This window comes from Trichosurus vulpecula, chromosome 3 (genome assembly GCF_011100635.1).
Source record: "Trichosurus vulpecula isolate mTriVul1 chromosome 3, mTriVul1.pri, whole genome shotgun sequence".
In the NCBI taxonomy this organism is placed as follows: Eukaryota; Metazoa; Chordata; class Mammalia; order Diprotodontia; family Phalangeridae; genus Trichosurus; species Trichosurus vulpecula.
Window position 1 is genome coordinate 123921938 of NC_050575.1, and position 26269 is coordinate 123948206.

At 36.4% G+C, this 26269-nt stretch overlaps 1 protein-coding gene across 1 annotated transcript; it reads right to left on the bottom strand.

Moving 5' to 3' along the window:
• Positions 1-911: 911 nt before the first annotated feature.
• Positions 912-26269, bottom strand: RAB14 (RAB14, member RAS oncogene family). The gene is made up of 8 exons (XM_036750263.1): positions 25974-26269; positions 13878-13936; positions 12580-12633; positions 10499-10676; positions 7023-7089; positions 5438-5525; positions 5029-5059; positions 912-3846 (listed from the first exon to the last, which is right to left on the bottom strand). Exons 2-8 carry the CDS (start codon positions 13927-13929, stop codon positions 3669-3671), a joined length of 648 nt encoding a protein of 215 aa, XP_036606158.1. The 5' UTR covers positions 13930-13936; positions 25974-26269; the 3' UTR covers positions 912-3668.

Sequence of the window (26269 nt, forward strand, 5' to 3'; positions counted from 1 at the left end):
ATTTTCAAATGTATGTGAGACACGTAGGAAACCCAATTCTACGCATCATGCCTATGTTAATCCTCCTAGCTTTGTTCTACCATATAAAGTATCTCAATATTTACTTGTATATTATTTTTCTGGCACAAGATTTAGGAACACAAGTTACCTCATTAGCTAGAAAATTCATGCCCCTACCAGACCTAGATATTTCTTCTGAATTACTGGTTGCCTCTCAGACTATTTAAATATCTCTTTACTGGTATGGAAAAAAAGGTATTTTAATTTCAGCTCTACACTCGACCCAATGAGCAAGCCCTACTCCCTTGTTTTACAGATAAAAATACTGACTTGTCCAAATGAACATATTGTCTTTTAGGCCAGTACTTTGAATCCTTCCTGATTGCAAGTCCAGTGCTCTGCTACTTAATAATTGGTTGAGCCATGTTCAAAACAGATTTGAAATGGAACACAAGAGATTGGAATTTATACTCTCCTGTTGGAAACTGATAACACTTTAGCTACAGTACTGACATCCTTAAGTCCATACTACTGTTACTAAAACCACAAGGTATCACAGTACATTGCACTTTAGAGAGTGATGGGCTCATTTCAAAGAGAAACAATTTATAAACATTTTCAAAAGAACTCAGGACCATAGAGTTAGAATTGAAAGCATCTCTGAAAGTAATCTAATCCTCATTTTACAAATGAGGAAGCTGAGGCCTCCTTAACTAACTCAGAGCAGTTAAGTAACTTGCTCAAGATCACTCAAGTAGCAGGGAGCAGAACCCAGGTCCTCAGACCCCAAATCCAGTATTCTTTCTCTTGTACCCATTCAGTAGGATTATAGTTCCATGGAAAACTTGATCATCTCAAACTAATAACTGAGTATTGTCTCCACATGTGAACAAAAAAAAAAATCAAGTTTACTGCATCAAATATGTAATTTATTGTACAATGAAAGTACTTGAACATTGTACTGGAATGTAATCTATAGAATAAATAGGCAATGAGCACCAGATACAAATTGGGGACTTCCTTACAGGTGCTATAACAAACAACCTAAAACCAGTGAAACAGTTTACTGAAGTGTGACCCATGTCATGATTTCCATTTTTTCTTCTCTCCAACCAACCTCTAAATTGAGTTCTAGAAATTAAGGCAAACAAGACAATTCCACTTACTCCCACTTTTGAGCACCCACCTTTATTACGAGGGTCTATACATGCAATTAAGAACAGAATTTGGCCCCAAACACTTTTTTTAAGACTATCAGCACTGCATGTAAAGTTACATGGAAGAATGTTCTCATTGCCGTTTTCTCTGCAAATAACAAAATCCAAACTCCAGAGCTATAAGACTTGAGAGTAATCTGGTTAAAAGTTAACAAATAATGCTATTTCATTATGTCATGAATAAGGAGTCTGGCAATACCTGGCAACCAACAATTTCTGCCAAGCAAAAGCTTGATTGTAGAATGTCTGAATCTTGTAGATCACAAAATAAAGCAACTAATTATAATTTAATCTAGATACAGGTACTTTATTTACAAATATTTAGATTAATAGCATTTTGTTACATCAAATGAAGAGTACAGCAGTCTGAACAAATCCTTCTGTCACAGAAACAATTAAGACCCACTGCAACTAACTTTGGGAGTCAGGGTATCGCACCTAAACAAGCTGTAATCTTAAGATCGTGATTTCTACCTTATATCCCAGAGGGGGCTTGCATGTGTGTATGTGTTTGTGTGTGTAATACACACACGCACACACACACACATATATATATATATATATATTTATATATTTATATATACCAGTAGGTCATGGTCCCTGGGTAAACCCCTTATGTGCAACTGTTTCAGCAAAATGGAGCAATTGTAAATTCAACTGTATTCACCAATCTATATCAGGAATCTTACGTTTTGTTTTGTTTTTAAAAAAAGACAAAAACAAACAAAAAAAGGACAGTGCATAAAATTATCCAAATCCTATCATCTGCACATTCCAGTTTTGGCTTTTAACAATGACTATACAATATTCTAGTACCACCATGTTTTTACAACTCTGACAAAGAGAGAATTTCACCTTAGTGTCCGCAACAGGGGTTTAAAATGTGTACTTGAAACACTGCAGTTTTACTAAATGCACTATTTCTAACAGGCCAAAGTTTACCCAGCAATCTTCAAAAAGTAACCGCATCCCAGCTTTCTTTACATAAAACAAATTTTAAATTAGTCCACAGAAGGGAAACACTTGATTGGCCAAACTAGCTAGTGTAAAGTTTATCCTGTTAGTACATGCACTGAAACACCATTAGAAATACTTTCCCTTTTACAAAACTACTTATGCCAACATGGCATAAAATGGCCCCCAAAGCTTTAAATAAGAGGGATCATATGACTGAAATGATTTTACTGTAGTGTTAAAAATGCACAGTTTAAAATCCCCAAAGAGCAGACCTGCCATTCTGGCTGTCCAGTTCAGAAACTGACCACTCCAGAAAGATAAAGGTATAAAAGCTTAAAATGTGCAATAATAAACCCAGCCTTTTTTTTCCCTATACAGTAAGGCAGGAAATGCAGCCCAATAATGCAAAAATGTTTACAAAAGAGAAAAGCAGGTTAGCACATTGTTGATTGCACAAGAACAGGGTTAAAAGAACAGCAGATATACTGTAGTGCAGAGATGGAACAAAGGCAGCAATCGTTAAGTTCTGATAGTGTTAATCCTTTCCAATTGGGAGCTCTTCCCAGCACAATGTCCCCTGCCAGCAAACGAATGCTCCAAAAACTGCCAGGGATAAGGAATTTAAGCCAATATCACTTAGTGAAATGCAGTTGTGTCTATTTCCTTGTGTTAAATGGGAAAATAGGAGGAACATGGTCACATATAAGTCATACTGTACAAACTGGTATTTTATTATATACTGTTCTAATGCCAGTAATCAATTTATTTTCTTCATTAAAATCATATACACAGAATGTATTTGTTAGTTCAGTTCCTTCAAATTTTATACATATTTACGTTCCATTAACAAAGATAAAGATAAAATGGATTGAGAGGAAGAGCTAAAGCTATTGAGCACAAGAAAAAAGATAAATGGATATTTTCCCTGTGCTAGGCTAAGACAGAAGTAAACGTACATACCCCTGCAAGAAAAAAAAAAATAGAACACCCACCCAACAGGGAAATTTCTCCAACAAAAAGATGCAGTTATAGAACCCCTTTCCTACTGTCAGAAGTCATTTCACAGCAAATAAACTTATCCGTTATAATGGACATACTTGGAACAGTTAGAAGTGGGGATAAAGGCTTAAGAGACCATTAAATTAAAACCGTCCAAGATAAACAAAGCCCTGCAAAAAGTTTAAAAATCATGAGTCCAGCATCAGTGCTCAGTTTAAATCATGTATTGGTGACATATCTATCACAAGGACAATCAAAGGGGAAAAAAAAAACTTCTAGCTTTACCATGCAGGAGAGGTTTATTACTCTACTTGCCTTTGAGGACCTGATTACATCTAAAGTTGTTTAGCAGTTTAGTATTTGTGTTAACCTGTTTTCTCAGCAGAGTTTTTAAATCAAACCCAGTAAGATGTACAGAAGACAAGGAGGCAGTAAAAAGTGCTGCTTCCAACAGACAGAGGTGAAGTCGGAAATGGGACTATGGCATCAAGGTCACTAGCAGCCACAGCCTTCTCTCTGAGGTTGGGGTTCACTGGTTAGTCGTCCACCCTGCGGGGCTGAAGGTTTGTGTTGTACCCCAGACTCTGCAGCATTAAGATCCAGGCTTCCATCTTGGATGTTCTGATAGATTTTCTTGGCAGCCTCCAGGAATGCATCCTCTACATTCTCTCCCCTAAGAAGCAATTAACAAGATCAATGGAGAGCTGTATTCTTTACCCTCTTTCCAACCCTCCAAAATCCTCCCATAATTTTTTACCCTTTCCATAATCTCCCCTTCTTTGAGGACTCATCTACCACAGTACCATTACTTCAGCCTGGGTTTTCTTAGCACACAACTTAGTGTAAGGGAAAAACATATGCAAAAAGTATCTTTAGGCAAAAAGCACAGATAGGTTCCCTAGATCTCAGAGCTAGAAAGAAGAGCAGAGACCAAGCTCATTTAAAGCTCAGGAAACTTGAGGCTCAGGGAGCAAGGACAAGAAACAGCTATTTATAGAAACAATACTGGAATAGAACTTCAATGCTGTCTTTATAAAACTCGATAATTAAACAGGCGCTATATTAGTTATATTAGCTAACATGTGCCTTCCCATTTGACAATTTTTGCTTTGACTATTTCCATGAAAGTTCACACAGTAAGAAATTCAACAACGTGCAGAATCAGCTCCAGGACTCTGTCTTCAGTTGCTTTACCTGTTGTCAATGAGATAAGCACAGTGACAGGGATTCATGCTAGTCCTCACCCAATCACCCTTGTGACCATCGGCACATATTGGGAGATTCCTGACTGGGCTTAAAGGCACAGAACGTGGCCAGGACGTTAAAATTTTACTGACATAGGGTGATCAAAACTAACAGCAATGCCTTCAACTTTTCTTCTAAAAGAGATAATAAGTCTAAAGTGATGGAAGCCTTAATAGTTCATCAATTGAGCATAGAAGACCAATTAAAAAATGCTATGTACTATGAATTTTAAGAACTAAGCATTTAAGTCATCCTTTATTCCTTCAATCACAAGTATTATATGAAAGTGCTGACCGAGCTCGGGTCACTGGTATCAAATGCAAACATAGTATGTTATGAAATTCACTCCCTTGTGAATGCAAATAGTTTCATTTATTTCATTTTCATTTCAACTTAGTTACCAGAAGGCTATAATCAAGGTACAACCTTTTAGGAAACCAAACAAAAATTAGCTTGTTTATTCTGATATTAATGAAAATCTAATTTTCTTCCTGCTACGAAAGACATTTATTTCAAGCAAAACTTTTCACATCAAACAAAAATTTGTCCATTTTTTAAGACAAACAAATTGAAATAAACATCTGGAACATCGAAAGCTACAATTACTTACGTCTTTGCACTTGCTTCAAGGAACAATAAGCCTAAAAATTTTTAAAAAACAACTATTAGGTCATTTTTAAATCCCCAAAATAGCTCACAAAGATATTATTACTTGACTTTCATCTAAACTCACCCAATAACATAGGTATTTCCTTTACATAACAACTAAGGGAATTAATATAAAAGTATGGGACCAGTAATATCTGTATTGTACATAAGACTAAGGATCTGTTCTATTTTTGTTAGGTACCCACGTCCAGTTTATTTGTATTTACTTCACTCCTGATTTCCTGCAGTCTGATGAACTTATTAAATGTCAAACAATTTTCAGCACTCAAAGCCTGTCTGTTTTTGGACATTTCTCTCAGTTATGACTGAGTTGTGCCATGTTAAAAAGTAGACTCTTAAAGGGAACCAACCATTTTCCTCTGCAAATTGTTTGGCTTCTTCATATGTAACATCTCTCTGTGCTTCCAAATCTGCTTTATTTCCTATGAGAATTATTACCTGATTAGAGACAAAAAACAAACATACCTTAACACACAAGTAGCCAACAAAGTCAACCATGCAAATTACATAATCTTTAAAGGCTGATGGTCAATAGGACTTTCTTTTAGATCTAAGTCCATTTTTTGATCAGATTCTGAGTCTAAGACTTGCCAAGGCAAACTACAGACAAAGATGTACAATGACATTACCTTTCCTAACCCTGTATGGTCCCAACCTAGGGTGCCTATCTCCCTAAAATCCCTTGTACTACCTTATGCCACCATGAATCTTTCATAATCCCCCTGAATGGCAGCCATCCTCCCTTACTTAAGGCCTCTCTCTGACCTGTCTCTACTAACAAAGAGGCTGAGAAGCAAACACCATCGGGAGAATGTTAATGGACTGAGGATAATCTCTGGAAATATGAACACCATTTTCTTTACCTGCAAGAAATATGGGAAATTGGTTTTGGGATAAATGATCCTTTGGAGAAACTGACAATCAAAACCCAGGGAGCAGGAATCCACCAGCCCCCTAGTACCAAAAATAGAGAACAAGGTTTCAAGTCTGCTGTGGGGTCAGGTCATGTAGGAAAAGGAGGAAAGATGGTCCAGACTATTAAGAGCTAGAAAAAACCTAGAATCTTAAGAGATCACCACCTAGTCCAACCCCTTCATATTATGGATGAGTAAAGTGAGGCCCTGAGAGGTTAAATGACTTGCCTAAGGTCACACAGCTAGTAAGTAGCAGAGCAGGGATTCAAATTCGGGTCTTCTGACTCCAAGTTCAGTGCATTTTCCACTATACCACATTTGAGGGAAATTGAGAAGAGAAACACAAAGTTGCCAGGGACAGAGGTATCAGTAGGAGACTCCTGCCACCCTCATATGCCACCCAGTTTCCCAGATTGCCAACATCCATTATTACAGTATGTTGCTATATACCATTGTACTTCAGTCTTTGGGCCCAGATTTCAGAAGAGGAATCAAGCATAACTAATCTTGAATACAAGGGACTGTGAGGCTTTGTGTACACATATGCATATACACACAGCACAATATAAGCTACAAAGGAGTGTTAGAACTTCTGTAAGCCAATGGACAAATTTCAAGGACCAAAATCCAAATCAGTATTCTATATAAAATATTTTGTAACCAAGATCCTCCCATAAAATAAGGCTTAAGTGTAAAAAAAAATTAACAAGAAGAGTGATCCCATTTTAAAATTCAAGCATTTGTTCCAACAGGTTTAACAATCTCAAACTGAAGCATGGTTGTTACAGTGGACCAGTCTATTCATACCTTTCATTTTTATAAAAAATCCTGGAAAGAACATGTAAAAGCTGAGAAACAAAAGATGAAATACATTTTTCCTTAATGACCTAGTGACAAATTACATGAGTTTTTATTCCTATTATCAGAAAACAAATTCAGTCACACCACTGAAAAGCTTTGTTTTTGTAGGTTCCTTCAGTTTAGAGCTAAACATATTACGACAAAATGCCATTCAACTTACAGTATTTGGATTGGTGAGATTCCTTGCATCTGTCAACCAGCTGCTTAAATGGTTATACGTGCTTCTTCTGCAAAAATTGAAGTTGAAAATTTTAACAGCTAATATATAGATGCCATATAAATAAAGAGGACAATCTATAGATATTTAATCAGTTACCTATTTCAGTTGAACGATCTAAACCCCCAGGATTACAAAAAACCTAACACTTTAACTTTAATCAAGCATCCCTCTCTGAGAAATTGCAAATCTTTTCATCCAAAGACATACAACATACAAATTTTTCAGTCTTGTAATGGAACATAATGTAGTATTTTTAAAATGCCCAACAAAATTGTTTTCAAGAAGTGATTTTGTTGCAATTCAACACAGTTCCTTAGCAATATCAATGAGCAAGCAATAAACCTAAAAACATTTTTTTAGGATGAAAGGGATTTAAGTCAAACCTAAAAAGCACTTGCTAAATTCCCCCTGGGAGATTATCAATCACAAAATTAATAGAGATATTAAAATTAAATGTAAAAATAAGCCAATATGAGATGAAGGGGAAACGACAACAGTTAAACTCTCAATCTAATGAGGAAGATCCAAATAACTTGCAAATCACAAGACTGTAAAAAAACAAAACAATCTTGAAGTTATTGAGATATTTTTCCAAAGTTTAAAAGAAATCAGCTTCATAGATCCATACAATTTTAGAATCAAAAGGAACTCTACAGAGCTAACCTAATCCCCTGATTTTACAGATAAGAAAACTAAGGCCCAGAAAGGTAAGAATTACTTGAGACCACATGGCTAGTTAATGGCAAAACCAGGACTAGACCTTGGGGCTCATGACATTCCCAACCCAAAGCTCTCTCCACCAAACCAATCTATAGCTTTTAACAGCTTAATACTTTTATACTTAACTCTATATTCTACTCTATTTGTTATTTTACAATCTTATGTCTTGAGCTCTTGCAATCGAAAATTGTTCCAAATAATTTATTCTTTTATAATGATGTAAATGGGACTTAATGCTCTGACCATACTCTTGCCAGGGGAGCCCACATTCCATGAAAATTAATTGATGTAACAAAAATCAATCAAAATATCACACGTGTTCTTAGAGTTTAGTATTTTCCAGTATATAACTGCTAAATTCTTTGTCAAATCAAAAGAATAAAGCCACTGATAAATTGTGGAATGTTTACTGCACAGCTTTACTTTATGTGTGAGCTGTATTTCTGAAAAGCTGTTTATAAGTCTAATTTTGTAACCATTTATTGAAAGATTTTCTGGAGTTTTTTAGGTGGTTACTTCTAGAAAACAAGAAATTCCCTCTGAAACCCATCTTTCTCCATATAGTCCACAAAACTGATATTCCTGTGAATCTATGTCACCTCCCCTGCTGAAGAAGCTTCAGTGTCTCCCTACTGCCACTAGGATCATGGGGGATATAAAATTGTATGTTTGCCACTTAAAGCTCTTATCTTTCTAAGCTGATTTCACGTTATTTCCCTTCATAAACTCTCTGTTTCAGCCAAACTGAGCTATTTACTATAGCATATCCATGACATTCAATCTCCAGTTTGTGTGACTTTACACTGTCCCTCATCTGGAGGGAGCACTGTATGGAATCCCAGGCTTCCCTCAAGACATAGTTCAGATGCTACTTCCTACAAAAGACCTTTCCTGATCCCCTCAGTTGGCAATGTTCTTCATCTTACTACGATGCTCCCCCGCCCCCGGAAAAAGAATGTAAACTTGACTGAATTGAAACCAAACTACAGTAATATAAACAACTCCCAAATTTATCCTGTTTTGCAAATCTGAACTTTCTTAGTGATACTCAACTGTAATCTCATTCAGGAAAGATAGGTTTTCTCCAACAAAGTGTTTCCTCACTATTAGGAGCTTTTAATGGGAGAGCTATTTGTAATTATGCTCACCCAAATATACGATATATTGCTAATAGGAGAAAAACAAAGAAGTCAAACAAAATAAACTTAACCAAATGCAAGAAGATGGCCTGAACAACCTAGTTTAGAAAAGCCAATTTTACAATTCAACTTAATTTTAAAAATTAAGTAGCCTCCAAAAGTAAAGTATACTAATATTTTTTTTAAATGACAATCAATTTTCAAGAAGCTTACAACCTTTAGCCTGATCCTTTGCATCAATCTGAAAGACAAAAAAACCTATTCCAAGGATGGAAATATGAAGCAGAAGAGATGAGTTACTCAGTTCAAAAAATGCAATTCCGACAACAATATGAGTGCCTGTGCAAAATACTGTACAGTGTGGAATATAACAATGAACTAGGCATGATACCTACCTTTAAGAAATTTACATGATGGTATGGGTAATATAATACAGAATAGGATAAAAGTGACAGAAATGATGGAAGAAAAGATTATTTTCATGCAGGGAAGGGAAAGGAAAGGGCATGAGAGTAAGTTATCAGGACAGGTTTCATGAAAGAGAGACAGTATTTAAGCTGAGCATTAAAGATGAAAAGGTGAGGTTAGAAGGACCTTCTAGGTAGAGCAACCTTAAAACACAAGAAATCAGGAAAATACCCTGCTCAAGAAACAGCAAATGGCCCCACTCAATTTATGACTATAAATTGGGAGATAAGACTGACATGAGATTGTGGAAGGCCCTGTTTTGTACTTCACTCTGTAATGGAATAAAGAATAAGTGGATTCAGATTTTCATCATTTCCTGAATATATAGATGCATTATTGATATCAAATTATATCATTTATAGCTTCATTCATTTAGAAATTATATGAATTCTCAAATAAGAGAAAATCATAGTTAAGTAATAAAATACCTTCCAAAGGTAAATAAGAGTTTTTTTATTATCTGCACCACTACAACCTTAAATTTCTAAAAGTGTATTCTTTCAGTTCTAATTTTGACATCAGATGAATAGAAATAAAGGTTTTAAAAACTGAGAAGCCATGAAGTAATTCTTCAATGTTTCTTTGTCTGATGTCAAGAGAAAATTCGTGGGAAAAGTATTTTTGAAACATCACCCAAATGATATTTTACTTGTTAGATGCACTCAGATTTCTATGTTCCCAAATCATAAGAGCATAGATTTAGAGCTGTTATGGCCTTAAAGGGCAGCCCAACACTCTCACATTTTATATATCTTCCTCTCCAATATATTTTCTTTTGGGGGAAGAAGACGGTGACACTCCGTATGGCCCCAAGAGTAAGTTGCTTTTTTTTCTTCCAAATCTGGATTGCATAAAGCAAGAATGTGACTTATAAATCAGTGTTACTTTTCAGCCCTTAATTTTTCTTTCAAAGAGATTACAGCTTTAGGGATGTGGCCTGCATTTAAAGCAATATAGTAATATAAGTTCAAGTTTTGCATTATTTAATTTAAAGGAACCAAAAAATCCAAGTCTCATAAGCAGTAGCAAACCAAAAATACAAATATACCCAAAGTAATTTTACTAAAAAGATGAGATGTGACTTCTTACCTAGTAATATCATAGACCATAAGTGCTCCTGCTGCTCCTCTGTAGTAGCTTCGTGTAACAGCCCTAAATCGCTCCTGTCCTGCTGTGTCCCAAATCTGCAGTTTGATTTTTTGGCCACTAACTTCAATTATTCTTGTACCAAATTCAACACCAATTGTGTGAGGACAATCAGCCATAACTGTCACCAAAGGAGGGGAAAAAATATATATGAACTTCTGGTATTTCTACTAAAAATCAAGTCACAGAATCATAGAGTGTTACAGCTAGAAAAGACTTTAGAAAATTAGTTCAACCCCCCTTATATTACAAGATGAGGAAACTGAGATTCTGAGAGGTAAAATTCTTTTTCTTTAATGAAAAATAATTACAAGATTCCCAACTAACACTTTTTTTTATACCAATTCACATTTTAAAAAGCAGTGCAAATATTATTCCCCTATTTTATGAATGAGGAAACTGAGCCAGAGTGATTTGTCATTGGTCACATTGCTATTAAGTTTTTAAAGTGACTTTTCTCCAAGTCTTCTGCCTCCAAATCCATTAATATTAATGTTTGTATAGCACTTTAAAGTTTATAAAACGCTATACATATATTATCTCATCTAAGCCTCACCAACAAGCAATCATTTTACAGAAAAAGAAACTTAGGTTCAGAGAGTTTGTGACTTTCAAATTATCAGACATACCTTATAATTGTCAGACAAAATTTAAGTCCAGGTCTTCCTGGTGCCAAATTCAGCATCCCCTACCTTACGTTACATTGCCTCTGCAATTCTGATACCTTTCAACTAAATGGGGTGGGGGCTGGGGGAGGGGCAGGGAGGGAAGTCCATCATACATCTGAATGACTGATCTATTTGCTAGTTCAATACATTAATAAGTTCTACTATGGCTGACAAGTTCCTGAAAGAAGTCAGACTTGGGCCAGGCTAGTAAGCAAAAAAAAAATTTTAATTAAGTACTTTACAGCACCAAGTGATGAGGTTGCAGTATTTAAATTCATTGCTATCAAATGAATTATCTACCATATGTGGGAAGGCTTAATAAAAGCTCTGCAGCACAAAGATTTTTCAAAAACTGTCTCCAAGGAGGAATTACAAATAAAGTCATAATCTAGTAACACCTCCCCTTAAAAAGAAAGCTGTTGAACTGGAATTTCAAGAATCATTGGTCAATTCTTTATTCTAGAAAGCTATCATGAGTGTCTCAGAAAAAAACACAAGGTATTTAATTAATGTGCACTGAGAACTTCTAGCTGATTAGGGTATAGATTTACTAGTCCTTTCTTCCATAAGCAGGATATTAAACTGCTAAACCAATATTCCTGAGCATACACAAAAAAAGCACTGGGCAATAGCCAAAATATTACAACTCCACTTCTAATTATGGTTGGATAAATAGAAATACCAAAGAACCATCTCCAATATTTAGAAATGCATTTTCCTGAAAAATAATTTGTCTTCCTCCCTTAATTGTTAAGAAAAACTGAACAGCCAAGCTTTGTTCTTTTAATTTAATCATTCATAGCAGACATAAGTTAATCTAGAAAAGATTCAACTTTCTCAAATGAATGTTTCAATCACGTCTACTGCTATTTAATTAGTAATTAATACATGCAGCATTTTTCTAAGAATTCTGAAGACGGAAGGGTCATCTACTCCAATCTCTCATCCAACGAAATAAACAACAATTGCAATCTCTACTCTGTGGATATCCAAAGCTTCTGTAATATCAATTCAGAACAATGAATCAGTATATTCTATTTGAAAATTAGGTGTTAATTGTTAATTTAAAAAAAAACAACCTTTAGTCAGATTTCCAAACTTAAGAGAATCAGATAGAAAATAACTTAGCAGGCACAAAAATCTAACGCTATGAAAATATTAGTGAATGTTGAATTCTTTCTACTTACTCTTCCATCCTACAGAAAACTAGAAAAGCAACATTGCTCACAAAGATAAGCAATGAGAGGCAGAGTTAAAAGTGAGTTGCAGCTGTGTAGCTCTGTAGAAAAAACACCTTGTTTACAAAAGGTAAAGATAGTGCTAAAATAAGGTTCCACCCTAAAAATTTACACTTACATTTTTTTTCTGTAAATTGATGAAGCAAGCAGGACTTTCCTACTCCCATGTCCCCTGTCAAAAAAAAGTGTGTCAGTACTTTCAGGTGGTAAAGTTCTTACAACTACACTCCTATTATTCATAATCAATGATAGACTGGGCTTTCATGATTCACACTATTATTTAATATGGCAGTGACATTTAGAAGAGTGATATTCTTCACTCTGACAAAGTACACCAAGTAGTACTACTACAGGTCATATTCTCTGATGATGAAAGGCCTATTCCAATTTTTAATTGCATGGAATGTGGTATCAAACTGCTTTAAAATGATTCATCAACTGGAGCTGGGATGTGGTTTTACCCTAGATTTTGTTTTAAAGGTCTTTGTTTTAATTTTTTTTAAACCTATTTCAACTTCAGAATATTCTTTAATCTTTTTTGATCTTTGTTCAGAAACAAAAAGATAATAAATGTGACAAAATAGTAGGTATTACAACAAGAAAAACTATAATTCGTGCACTTCATGTACCTTATTTCATTTACTCCCCCTTCTCATGTTTATCCTATCCAAAGTGGATTGTCATTGGAAAATATTCCATATTAACAAAGAAGCATAATTAAACAGATGACATTTGTGAATGCAGCAATTTATTTCCTGAATAAGATACAATAGGATTGTATTTTAACACACTTTATAGTAACAGTACAACCAACTCAAGACACTGATACAAAATCATAAAATCATAGATTTTAGAGCTGAAAGGGCTTTAAGAGATGAAAGGTCATCTAATCCAAATCCTTCATATTACACATGAGAAAACTGAAACCCTCGGTTATAGGATTAATATTACTATGAAAGCAGGCAGGCAGGAAAAACATTTTTATTTTTTTTTTGTTAAGTTAATATTACCTTTTATGCAAACTACATTATTCTATACTAATTTGGGGGATCTAGTGAAAGATCACTTCTAGGCTAATTTTAGAATAATTTCCTAGTAATGCTGAACCAATCACATTATCATCATCATTATTTTACTTTGTGGCTAAGAATTAGAGCTCTCAGATACTTCTATCATTTAACAAAATAGGCTTAATAAAGCCATGTATGCAGTATTACATTGAAAAAGTAGTCACTATGACAAAATGCAAAGATACACAGTCGACATAAAAATAAACCCTGTAAAAGAAAGCTTTGTAATAAAAAATATAGTTTTCAATCTCCTTTTGAAATGTACTCCCGGCAAAATTTCAGTGGGCAAACTTTCCAGTATATTAAATTTCTTGATCTCAAAATAAAATGATTATGTGTAACTTACCAATAATAATGTACTTAAAGATGTAGGAGTAGTTGTAAGGTGCAGTTGCCATTGTGGCACTAAAAATAAAAAAGATTGTGTTACTTCAGCAGCATACAAGTTAATCTACCTAAATTTGAAATATTCTCTAAAAATACATACAACACCAAGCATCACAAAACATTTGTACTTATGAGATTACAGTAATACTGATTTCTAGGGGATTTCTTGAATAATCAAGAAATTGAAAAATACAAAACCACCTAAGGCCAATTGTTTTTATAAGGAAGTTTTACTTTAAAACTGATATATACCCTGAGATATCCTATCATTTCATTTACCAAGAACAGTAATTTAAAATTTTGAGTGTCACACACAAAAATATCATAGGAAACCACACTTGTTTCAAAAACAACTTTGGAAACAAGAAATTTTCAGTTAACTTTTTGGAAACACTTTCCCCATACAGATAGCTAACGTTGAACAGATACTCGCACAGAACAATATTCTGATTTTAAAATACATTGTAAAATGAAATCCAGCATTTTTGTAAATATCTTTTTTCAGGGAGTAAAAAATAATAATATTAAAACAACATCAATTCCTCAAATTATTTCTGTGGTTGTAAAATCTAAAACCGTCCATCCATTCTCTTGATGGGTCCCAGGACACTCTCGATCCCATTTTCAAAGACTTCAAGAAAAGTAGATAGCACAAGCCAGTAAGTCATTCATGTCAGTATCTGACCACCCTTACTGTCAGGAAATTTTTTACTAGGTCAAACCTAAGTCATTCATATTATGGCTTAAGCATGTTTCATCCTTTTATTCTCTTTGGACATGCAGAACTATCTTTCGTATTCTAAGCAGATTTCCTCTTCTTTAAATCGATTTTTAAAACAGCTTGCAAAGAAAAGGATCATACATTTAAGACCAGGTTTTGTTTTTGTTTCTTTGTTGAGTGTTTCTAACCAGACAAGTATTACAAAAAATTAAACAAATATTTATTGAACAGTTTGTAGAAGGCACTGTCTTAGACCCTGTTTTAGGAGGAAATGGCATTAAAATAAGACTGTTTTTAAACTGATTTTGTGATTGCTCACAATAAATTTGTCATCTGATTTCAGTTGTGCCTTCCTTAATCTACAGCTATTGTTTTTAGTCTTGTAAAACATCAAATTTTCACAATCTCCATTGACCATTCCAAGCCTCCTGGCCTCACATCTCCCCCTTAACCCTCAACAGGGGTATTCATTTATGGAAAAAAAAAATAGGTCTTTCACCAGACACTTCCTCTTTTATTCTACTCCATACCTCGAAACCCTTCTTCATCATCTTCCATTCTTTCTTCCTCTACTCTAACCAGTTCAACTATACACTAGCCCAGGAATGGGGAACCTGTGGCCTTCTAGGTCCTCAGGTGTGGCCTTTTGACTAAATCCAAGTTTTAAAGAACAAATCCTCTTGGGGATTTGTTCTGTGAAATTTGGATTCTGACAAAGGGCTGCATTTGAGGACCTAGAGGGCCATATGTGGCCTTGAGGCTGCAGGTTCCCCACTCTCGCAGAAGCCTCTACTCTCAAAACCATTGTTCCCTCGTCCTATCAACGCTCAATGATTAGCCAAATCCCAACTCTGGATTACTCCTACCATCTCCCTTCTTCGGAATGGAGTTGGAAGTCACGTGACCATGTTGAGAGTTTCCACTACAAATTTAAGTTATCTAACCTCAAATGGGCCTCATCAAAACAAGACAATCTTTTTATTCCTCCCTAATTGATACTCTCCGAAAGAGTTGATCCAAATTTTTTTTCTTTGATCTTCAAGTCCTCCCTAGCTAAAGCCCTCACCTTATACTTTAACAAGAAATATCAAGGCCATTCATTTTGAGGTCCTTCTCCCCTCATGTCACAATTGAGAGTATCCCCCACATTTTTCTCCATTATTACAACCTCTGATGAAGTGGTGGCCCTGTTTCTTACCAAAGCCAACCCTTCTCCACGTACCACTGATGCTATTGCTATCCCTCCTCCATATACTCCAGAATATTACATATACTACAACTCCCCTCTCTTTCAAATTCTCCCTATTGGTTCCTTTCCTGATGCTTAAAAATATGCCCAAGTCTTCTCTCATCCTTAAAAAATCTTCACAAGATTCCAACATTCCTGCTAGCTATCATCCTATATCTATCCCTTTCCTAGTCAAATTCCTTTGAAAAGTCATTTACACTGAAGGCTTCCACTTTTCTTCTCTATTATTGAGTCATTTCAGTCGTATCTAACTCTTCATAACCCCAAGTGGGGATTTCTTGGCAAAGATACTGGAGTGGTTTGCAATTTCTTTCTCCAGCTCATTTTTACAGATAAGGAAACTGAGGTAAACAGGGTTAAGTGACTTGCCCAGGGTCACATAGCTAGTAAGTGTCTGAAGCTGGATTTGAGCTCACAAAGAATTCCTGACTCTACGCCTGCTCTCTATGCACTTCGCCATCTAGATGCCCACTTTTCCTGTTACTCTCTTGTAAACTCTCTGCAATCTGACTTCCCACCTCGTCAGTTAATTAAACTGCTCTCTTCATGATCTCTTAATTGCCAAATTTGATTGTATTTTCTCAATCTTCATCCCTCTTGACCTCTCTTCAGCCTTTAACACTACTGACATCACTATCTCCCTGGATATTCTCTCTCCTCTTTAGACATTCCTGACACTGCTCTATCCTAGTTCTCCCACCCATCTCACCCGTACTTCTCAAACTCTTCAAATTTATCATCTACATTATGCTCATCAATCGAGGGTATACCCCAAGGCTCTGTCCTGGGTCTTCTTCTCTCTCCCTTGGAAAGATTATCAACCCCCATGGTTTAACTATCTCACACACACACACACACACACACACGCATGTGTGTATGCATACCCGGTCTTTCCTCTGAGCTTCTGTCCTACATTACCAATCACCTATTAATTTCAAATTTGATAGCCTGAAGACATCTCAGACTCAATATGTCCAAATCAGAACTCATCATCTTCACCCCAAACCTGTCTTTCTCGCTATTTGTCATAGTTACCACCATTCTTCCAGTCACCTAAGTTTACAATCTCAGTGTCATGCTTAACTCATCACTCCCTCACACATGTCTAATCAGTTTTCCAATTTTGCTGTTTCTACCACCACAGCATACCTCATATCAGCCCCCTTCCCTTTACTCACACAGGCAACCCACCCACCTTAGTTCAGGTGCTCATCACCTCTCTTTCTAGATTACTGCAATAGCCTCCTAACTGGTCTCCCTGCTTGCTGCAAGTCTCTTTACACTCCAATTCATCCTCCACACAGTCACCAAAATAATTTTCCTAAACCATAAGTCTGACTCCTGTATTTGATCAGTTCCAGTGCCTCCCTATTGCCTCTAGAATAAAATATAAATTTCTATTTAGCTTTCAAAGTCCTTTATAACTTATCCCCAATCTTTCTAGATCCATTGTATATCATTCCTCTTATCTCACATTCTGTGATCCATCCAGACTGGCCTTCTCTCCCTCCCCTCACACCTGACACTACTCACACCATCTCTGTTCCTCTGCCCTGGCCATCCCTCATGACTAGAATGCATTACCACCTCAGAGAACAACTCCTTCAGGATGCAACTCAAGCACTACTTCTACATGAAGACTTTCCCATCGCAAGTGTCCTCCCCCAAACAACCTTTTATCAAACTAATTTGTATTTATTTTCTTTATATTTATTCTGTATTTTTATGTACTTGTTTTCCCCATTAAAACATAAGACCTTGAAAGAAGGGATTTTTTCCTTTATATCTGTACTCCTGGCACATGGTAGGTGCTAAATGTTGAATTATAACTCAGAGGCCTTTCATTAATTCTTAATCTAAAGGTAATAGGGCTGAATGGCAAAGGATCTCTTTGTGGACTTAATGAAGCTTCTAAAAGCTAACTTGCACCTGACACTAACTTGTGTGACCAGGAATTATTCACACTCAACTTCTTACAAAAATGTGGATAATGGTATCTCAACATGTTACTCTAATTTTTTTGGTCAATACCTATGATTTCATCAGTCTCAGAAACTCTAGGTGAGGGAATTCCCTCTACCAATGCAGATGAGAAACTGTTCACCTTAAAGAATTGCCTTGAAGAATTAGTCATAAAGAATTGTCTCAGGCATTAAGAGGTTAAGTGACATGTATAGGGCCACATGTGAAAAACAGAACTTGAACCTAGGTCACTCCTGACAGGTACTTATGCCACACTGCTCTCAAGCAATAACATCAGAATATTAATACCATACAATCTTTTGCTCTTACAGGTTTTTAAAAAAAAGTAAAACACTACATTTCAGGTTATCTTTCAGTATAGGTACTTTCTCCACCTATTGCAGATCACACAACCTCTTTGACACCTTTCAGCATGGTCCAACAAATTCATCTCCCCCGTGACCAACCTTAGTCCGTGTTAGGCTGATCCTCTGATTCCAGGGCATACTTACAAGCCTTTGGGTCTTGCTAAAGTTACCTGTTTCAGCCTCTCATAAGCACTTAGTTGGATGATAGCAATGGTCTTCCTGCCTCAAACCTTCCCCTACTCTAAACCACCTTAGTGAAAAAGTTGCTAAAGTGTGCATCTGTCAAGGTCACCACTTTCCCTTACCTTCAAACTCCAGTCACCCTTTATTACTACTAGAATCAAATATGGACTCCTCTCTTTGGTAAAATTCTTCACAACCTGGCCCCTTCCAACCTTTCCAGTCTTCTTACAAACCACCTTCTAGGACACAATACTCTACCTCCCATACCTGAAATTCAATGGAATCTCTTGGAATCACTGTTTTTTTCCCAGATGCTAGTGCCCTCCATTCCCCAGTTATCTTGTAATGATTATATTAGAAACTCCATGAAGGCAGGAACTGTTTCTCTTTTATCTTTACATTCCCATTACCTAGCACAGTGCTTGGCACATTATAAATGCATCTTACCTGATTATTAGAACCTGCCAAAGCTTTTAAAGTCAGCTCTGCAATAGCTGATTTTGAAAATGTGAATGCAGAAAACTGCACCCAGCTGAGAGGGCTCATCCAAATTCTCATATTCTGCCCCAGCCCAACCCCCACTTTCTGCCTTCATCACAAAAGTTACAAGCAATGAACAGTTCTTCAAACCTGCACTTATTCTACTATACCATAATTTATTTGGTTTGACTTTAGAAAATGCTAAAAAATAAAAGCAAGTGACTTCAGTGAGCATTTAAAGTTTGTAAAATGCCTTACGTAGATCACTTTAAATGCTAAGGATTTTAGATAACAATAACATCTTTTACTTATGTAACACTTTAAGGTTTGTAAAATATTTTACATATAGTCTTCCTTGATCCTCACAACCACACTCTGAGGTAGATACTCCAGGGTAGTACTCATTTTACAGATGAAAAAACTAAAGAATGAGCAATATTAAGTAATTTGCCCATGATTATAAAGCTATTATTTATGTGAGGTGGGGTCTCTCCAGATTTTTAAGTCTAGTTTTATTATGTACAATGTTGTCTCTCCCAAATGAAAGATTAATAAATGTATTGAATTGTCTCTGTTGCAGAATTTAATGAAGGATGACCTACTATATCTACATATTAGTAAGTGATTTTTAAAAACTAAATTAAAAGGTTTAATTTCTTAAATTATTATTAGACAGCTAGGGGACACAGTGAATTGTGCCAGACTTGGGAGTCAGTAAGATTTGAGTTCAAATCCTGCCTCAGTTGCTTATGAGCTTTTAGACCTGACTCAACTCACTTTAATTTCTCTCGGCCTCAGTTTCTTCATCCGTAAAATAGAGATAATAGCAACTACCTCACAGGGTGGTTGTAAAGATCGAAGGAAAACAAGTAAAGCATTTTGCAAACTTAAAGCACTATGTAAATAGCTATTACCTTTATCGTTATTCATTGGTACTCCTTTCTAACTCTTTTCTCCTTTAACTTTAAGGCTTTTCTTCCTTTTTCCCTGTTTAAAGATCCACAAGGCTAGTCACTTAAAATGTCCTATGCCATCTTTCCTTTAGTAACTATCACCGGCTAGCAACTGCTCTTTTATTATATTGTCGCCAACTTTCACTCTTACTGCTAAAGTTTCAATTATGCACCTTGATTCATTTTTACTAAACTAGGGTTGTTTACTATACTTATTTTAATCCATATTAAGACAATTTAGTCTATAAAGTCATTGAAAATCAATCACAACTACACGGCCCAATTCTAATTTTAGTAATTTACCAACTTTCTAATTTTCTCCCAGAGAAAACTTAAGTTCTCTCTTCCCTTTCTTCTTCAAATTAGGTGAAACAGAAATATGGTCTAATTTATTTACATTTCCAATAATCTGATTGTTTAAAAACAGAACTCAAAATATTAATGTAGACTATTTAGAAAGTCAAGAAAAGTTACACTTTCAGTTAGAATACTTCTTTGTGCTTCTACCTCATCACCCAATCTTCTGGGTTCCTTGAAAAGTATATGTATACCAAAGTCCACAAGTAGATATAGTTAAAGGAAAACTGCATTCAGTCTTAGTTATTGAAGACAAACTTTATTTCTGTTCATCAAGTTTTGTTTATTGTTTTTATTTTGTTTTGCATTGAGGCTTTTCATTCAAACTGCAGGTTAGTTTAACTGTAATGATTATTTCCAACTTTGTCAGTTAAATATATATACTGGTCAATCTATATTTGTCACCTTGTTTAAGAAATACTGTCTGTGCTTAATCTTTTTAAGGAAGGACTTTTTTCACCTTCTTATTACCTGATACAGGTAATGAGGAGAACACTACATTTTACCTAGCTTTGAACTTTCTCTAGCTGTAAACAAAACTTCAAGTGTTTTTTTTTAAAGTAAGTAGTTTCAAGTTGTTTGCCTACTATATATCCCTAAGGTGTTGCTGATAAAGAATGTAAAATGAGGGGGTTGAACTAGATCAGGGACTCTTTTTACATCATGGAGCCCTTCAGCAGTCTGCTGAAGCCTATTTCTCATAATAATGTTTCCTACATTCACAATTAAAGGAAATGCTTAAAAATCATTTAGTGATTAGTGAAAATAAAGATATAATTTTTTTTTCCATCCAAGTTCATGGACCCCTTGAAATCTATCCACAGAACCATGGTCAAGAATCCCTGGACTAGATGATCTCTAAGTTCCCTTCCAACTGATTGATTCCAATGAATCAACATGAATATCACAGTAGAATTAATCTTAAGAGAATATTCAGAAAAAGCACACCACCAAACAAGCTGTATTATAAATGAATAAAAATACACTTTGCATTTTGAAAGCATAGAGTATTGCAGAGTTGGGCATTTATTTTATTTCTAGGCACCAGCTCCAAAATTTGGGAGCCAGGTGAATTATATTCAGCCTTCGAGGAAAGAAACAAGGGGGAGGAGGAGCATGAACAAGAGCATGAAGCCACTAGGTTCAATTAGTCCTATGTCTATAGGACTTAGAAGGATTTCAAAGAAACAGCAAGAAAGACTCAAAGAGACAACTAAGCACACATTGTACATCCCAACCCATATACTGTGCTATGGGAAGATCTGCCAATCAGAAGAAGCCCCTTTCCTAATCTCTATTCCTCCTGTTTTTAGTGTTGGATGAGAAGCAGGAGAAACCCAAGGAGGTCCCAGGTAGGATGCCACTACTAGCCCACACCACAATGGTCAAATAGGAATACCCAAGAATTAGGGGGTGGGGGAAAATAATTGCTCTTCTGGAGTTCTAATACGAATGCACTTAACACAGTATTCACAATGAAATAACTGGCACTACTGATCATGGATGGCACCCTTGCAATCAAGACTACTAGTAGTCCCTACCAACTTAAAACTTTTTACTATTATAACCTCCATGTAAAACTACCATTGTATTTTGTTTTTTAAAAAAAATTTAATACAAAAGTTGTATTAAAAAATATTACAAGCATCTGAAGGCTATTCTTGATTAAGGCACAACCCAGGGTAGTAGTAGGTGGTGTTTTGTTTTGGTTTTTTTGAACATGTCATTTCAAGGTAGCGGCCTAGGGTCCAGAGTATTTAGATTTACAATACTGATTTAGTTTCTCTATACTCAAAATGAATTATCTGTAAACTTTATAAGACGTATGAGATGCCATATTCTGAAGATAACCACAATGCCTGAAATTATATTTAATGATGAATACAGAGAAGCATGGAAAGACATATAGACTAATGAAAAATGAAGTAAGCAGAACAATATGCCCAATGACCACAACAATGTAAATGAAAGAACATCATCAAAAATGAGACGGATCTCTGAGAGAGCAATACATTGGGAAGTGTGGGTGAGGCAAAAACCAAAGTTATTAATAAAATATATTTTCAAAATTATAGTTGATCTATCTATACCTTTCATCTTTTCATTCCACTCACTGACTAATTTCATAAGTACACCTTTTAAAATTCTTCACTGCCTTTAACTTTTTGGTATCAAGTCATCATTTGTTTTCAAAAATTATAATAACTATCTGTATGAGTGAAAAGCCATATTAGCAAGAACATTAATATAGAAACACTCAGCATTTAATGGTTGGGCAAGAAACAAAATAAGACATGGTTTCAGTTCACTGGATCTAAAGATCTTCCTCTTTTGAATCAGACACATACACACTTGAGAAGTATCCAAATTTGGAAGGGAAGATAATCCAATTCAAAAAAAGAGCTTCAAATCCAGACATATAACACACTACTAATATAAAGCTAAAAATGGAATTCCAAAAATTTTAAGATACATAATGAGCTGATATGGTACTTTCTACACTTTCAAAATCATGCCAAGACTTGTGGCATCAAAGGCTAATTAAGCAATATTGTGAATGGAATTTACTGATTTAAAAAATAATCATTCCTACTGTCTGATTATGCTTATGTTTGTTTCACTTATACAGTTCATTTAGAATAAATTAAAATTTCTGTAATTATACAAAAGTAGAATGAATATAAGTAAAATATTTTCCTCCAATAAAAAATTCTATCAAAGTATCACCTAAGCCAAGGCAGGATTTTGTGATAGGGCTCAAGAATTGGGCCTTATAAATGTAAATGCCCAATAAAGCAAAATGCCATTTGATCTATCAGGTGGAGAGGAATAATTGAGTAGCCAATCTGAGTACTCAAACTTCCTTCCCTCATGAAGGTCATTCAATAGCAAAGCCATATTTGTAAACAGCTCTTACTCCTAAGATCCACAGATAAAAATCCTCTGCATACCTGACAAAACACATTTCTACAAAAAAAGAAAAACCAAACAAAAAGCTGATAATTTCATTCATTTTTTAAAAAATAGATAAACTAGATCACAAACACCAAAACAGCAAGTCCAACACCCTCACCCCTTATCCCCCAGTCAACCATTATAACACTCTGGAGTAAAAAGTAGTAAGAAGAAAAAAAATATATGTTTTGAAGTTAATAAAGAGATCCTTCTTACTAAGCCAAAAATCAAAAGGCCCGGTAACACTAATAGTAAAATAAATTTTAATGCTTGATATTAGAAATGTTCATTTCTAATTATGATTTAAGGTCAACTGTTCCCAAATTATACCTAGCATTTAATTTCTAAAAGTCAGAAACTTTTAAGTGTCAATCAAGTATCAAGGCCTTATTGACTCAAATTTAGCATAGTCTTATAGTTTAACTGGCCTCAAAACAAATCAGTTTTATCTGTCATTTGCAATGTCTCACTACGGTTGTATTTCAATAAAAGAGAAAAAAGTGGCAGAAATATTCTTGTTTACAACCTAAATGAGTCAAGCATTAAGAATACAAACTAATTTAGCTTAAAATATAAACTGTTCCAAAGAATGGAGATTAGTACTTAAAGATATGTGTGCATGTCATTTTGAATTACCTACACACTGACAGCTTTTGGATCTTTAAGAATGGATCCCAAATTTCACAATTCTAAATATTCAGAAATACACCTCTTTAAATTCAACCCTATCCCCATTTATCCAGTTAAAAAAAAACTCTAGAACTTTTCAAATGTATGTATGTAAATATAAACCAAACTCGTGAATAATGCTTACTGTAAGTCCAATATATATTTGGAAACATATCTACTAATGAATGTACATTCAATATTTCCTTTAATTTATAAAAATTTCTTGGCAAAACTTAGGTTAACTCAGAATTACACTACTCCTCAAGTAGAATTACATGCTACATTAATATTCTTTTCGCTTCTTAAAAGTCCTAATATTCCCCAAAAGTAGCACAAGAAAACCACTGGATCTTGGGCACTTTAATATACTCTGCTACATATTATACTCTGTTTAATCAATGAGTAATTTATACAGTACTTTAGTTCCGTGAAGGCAAATCACAAGAGCATACCCATTTTGATTTTAATTCACAAACTTGGTAATTCTCAGAGAAAAATTAGCTCCCTTCCCCCACTCTTCAAATCAGCTGAAACAGAAAATAGCAGTCAATTTTTCCTTAAATCTAACAGTTTATATTACTATTCTGAATACTATGTAAATTGTTAGTTATAAGAACTATTATCTCTATTTTACAAATGAAGGAATAGATTTTTAAAAAGGTTAAGTGTCTTGCCATGGTCAAATAGCTAGTTAAATACCAGAGGCAGGACATGAACCCAATTCTTCTTGACTTCAAGTTCAGCACTCTCTACCCTGGGCACCATGCTGATCAGTCATTAGTTCCTGTGGACAGATAAAAAACTAAGACATGGGATCATGGGTGGTCCTGGACCTCAAGAAATTTTCAACCAGGTTGTACAAACATGACCAACATCAATAATAACAAAAAAAACTGTATACATTGGTGCTAAAACTATGTGGTGTAGACTGTAGTGCTACGTGAGTTCAGAGAAGTAGTAGTTGGGAGAAAGCTCAATAAAAATATTGAGCTGCTCTAGAAAAATCGATATGTTTGGAGAGGCAGGGGGTAGATTTGGCTACACTAAGGGTCAACTCATGTCCCCAGAAACTTGATGTGAACATGGTTATTAGCCCTGGCCTATAAAGCTGGCTCTCCCACACATCAGCATTTTAAGGGGTTCCAGGGTAATCACACTTCCAAATACCATGTGTAGTATAATACAACCCTTTCACTGAATCCCTGAAACAGGTTTTTTTTAATTACCAGATGCCATCTTGAGTAGAATGAATCTGTACTCCGTTCTACTGCAATTTGTGGGAGAACACACCGAAAATACAGTATCCCATACACACACATCCACGCTTCGAAGCTTGAGAAGTAGCATTCTAGCAACACTGACAAGGGCTTACACAGAAACCAAGTTGCCAGGGCAAAGGGAATTGGGAGTCCTCTGAAAAGCAGTCTTTTGTGCTCAGGGCAAGATTGTAGCTGTCTGAGGAGAAAATGCAACGTTTGTGACCCAGGGGCAGAAAAGTGAACTAGAGCGCTACTAAGGCCATAAAATACGGATTCTCCGTCTCACGGCTGAGAGTAAAGGACACAACCAGGAAATGCGATTTCTCTGGTTTCTTAAAAATTCACCAGGAGATGCCATTTCTCCTCTCAGGATGGGTGTGTGGTGGAAAAGGTGGGGAAGGTTATAAAGAGAACACACCCTTTCCCTTCCTAGCATCTCCAGGTCCACAGAGGGTACAAACAATGATGGGGCCTTTGGGGGTGGGGGGTGGGGGTGGGAATAAGGGAGAGAATAGCAGGGGGAGGCAGTGGGGAGGGGGAGAAGGGGAAATGAGGGTTGGAAAGCACCTTCCGCCTTCCCCTCCGTCCCCCCGCCCCAGCCACATTCCCGCACCGAGACAGGCCAGGGGGAAGGGGTAGGAGGACGGCGGAGGGCCGGCTGCAGCCCCCCTCCCGGCCTCCCTTCCCCTCCCCCGCTGTCAGGAGCCTCCCCTCCCCCTGGACCCCCCCTCCGGAGCGCTGCCCGCCCCCGCGGACCCAGAGACACCGGCCCGGGCGCAGGCCCGAGGAGACTGCGCTACGAGGGTGGGCCTCCCTGCCTCCCTCCCCACCTTACACGCGCGCTCCGGCCGGAAGGGGGCTGGGGGATCCCCGGAGGGGGCCGGCCCGGGGTCAAGTACCTGGGGGGTGTCTGGTGGCTGGGCAGCTTTCCGAACGGGGCGTGAAGCGTCAAGAGGGGAAGAGGAGGCCCCTGGGCACCAAGGAGGAGAAGCGACAGTCACGGGACTGGGCCCCGGGCGGCCGAGGGGGCGAGCTCGGACGGGCTGAGGAGGCCGGGGTTAAGAGGAGGAGGCGCGGGGCAGCAGCGGCTCCGGCGGCAGCTCCTGCGGCTTCCCTCAGGAAAGGATCCTCCTCGGAGTCGTCCAAGATGGCGGCGCACCCTACACAGGGTTTCCTGTCACCCTCGCAATGGGCC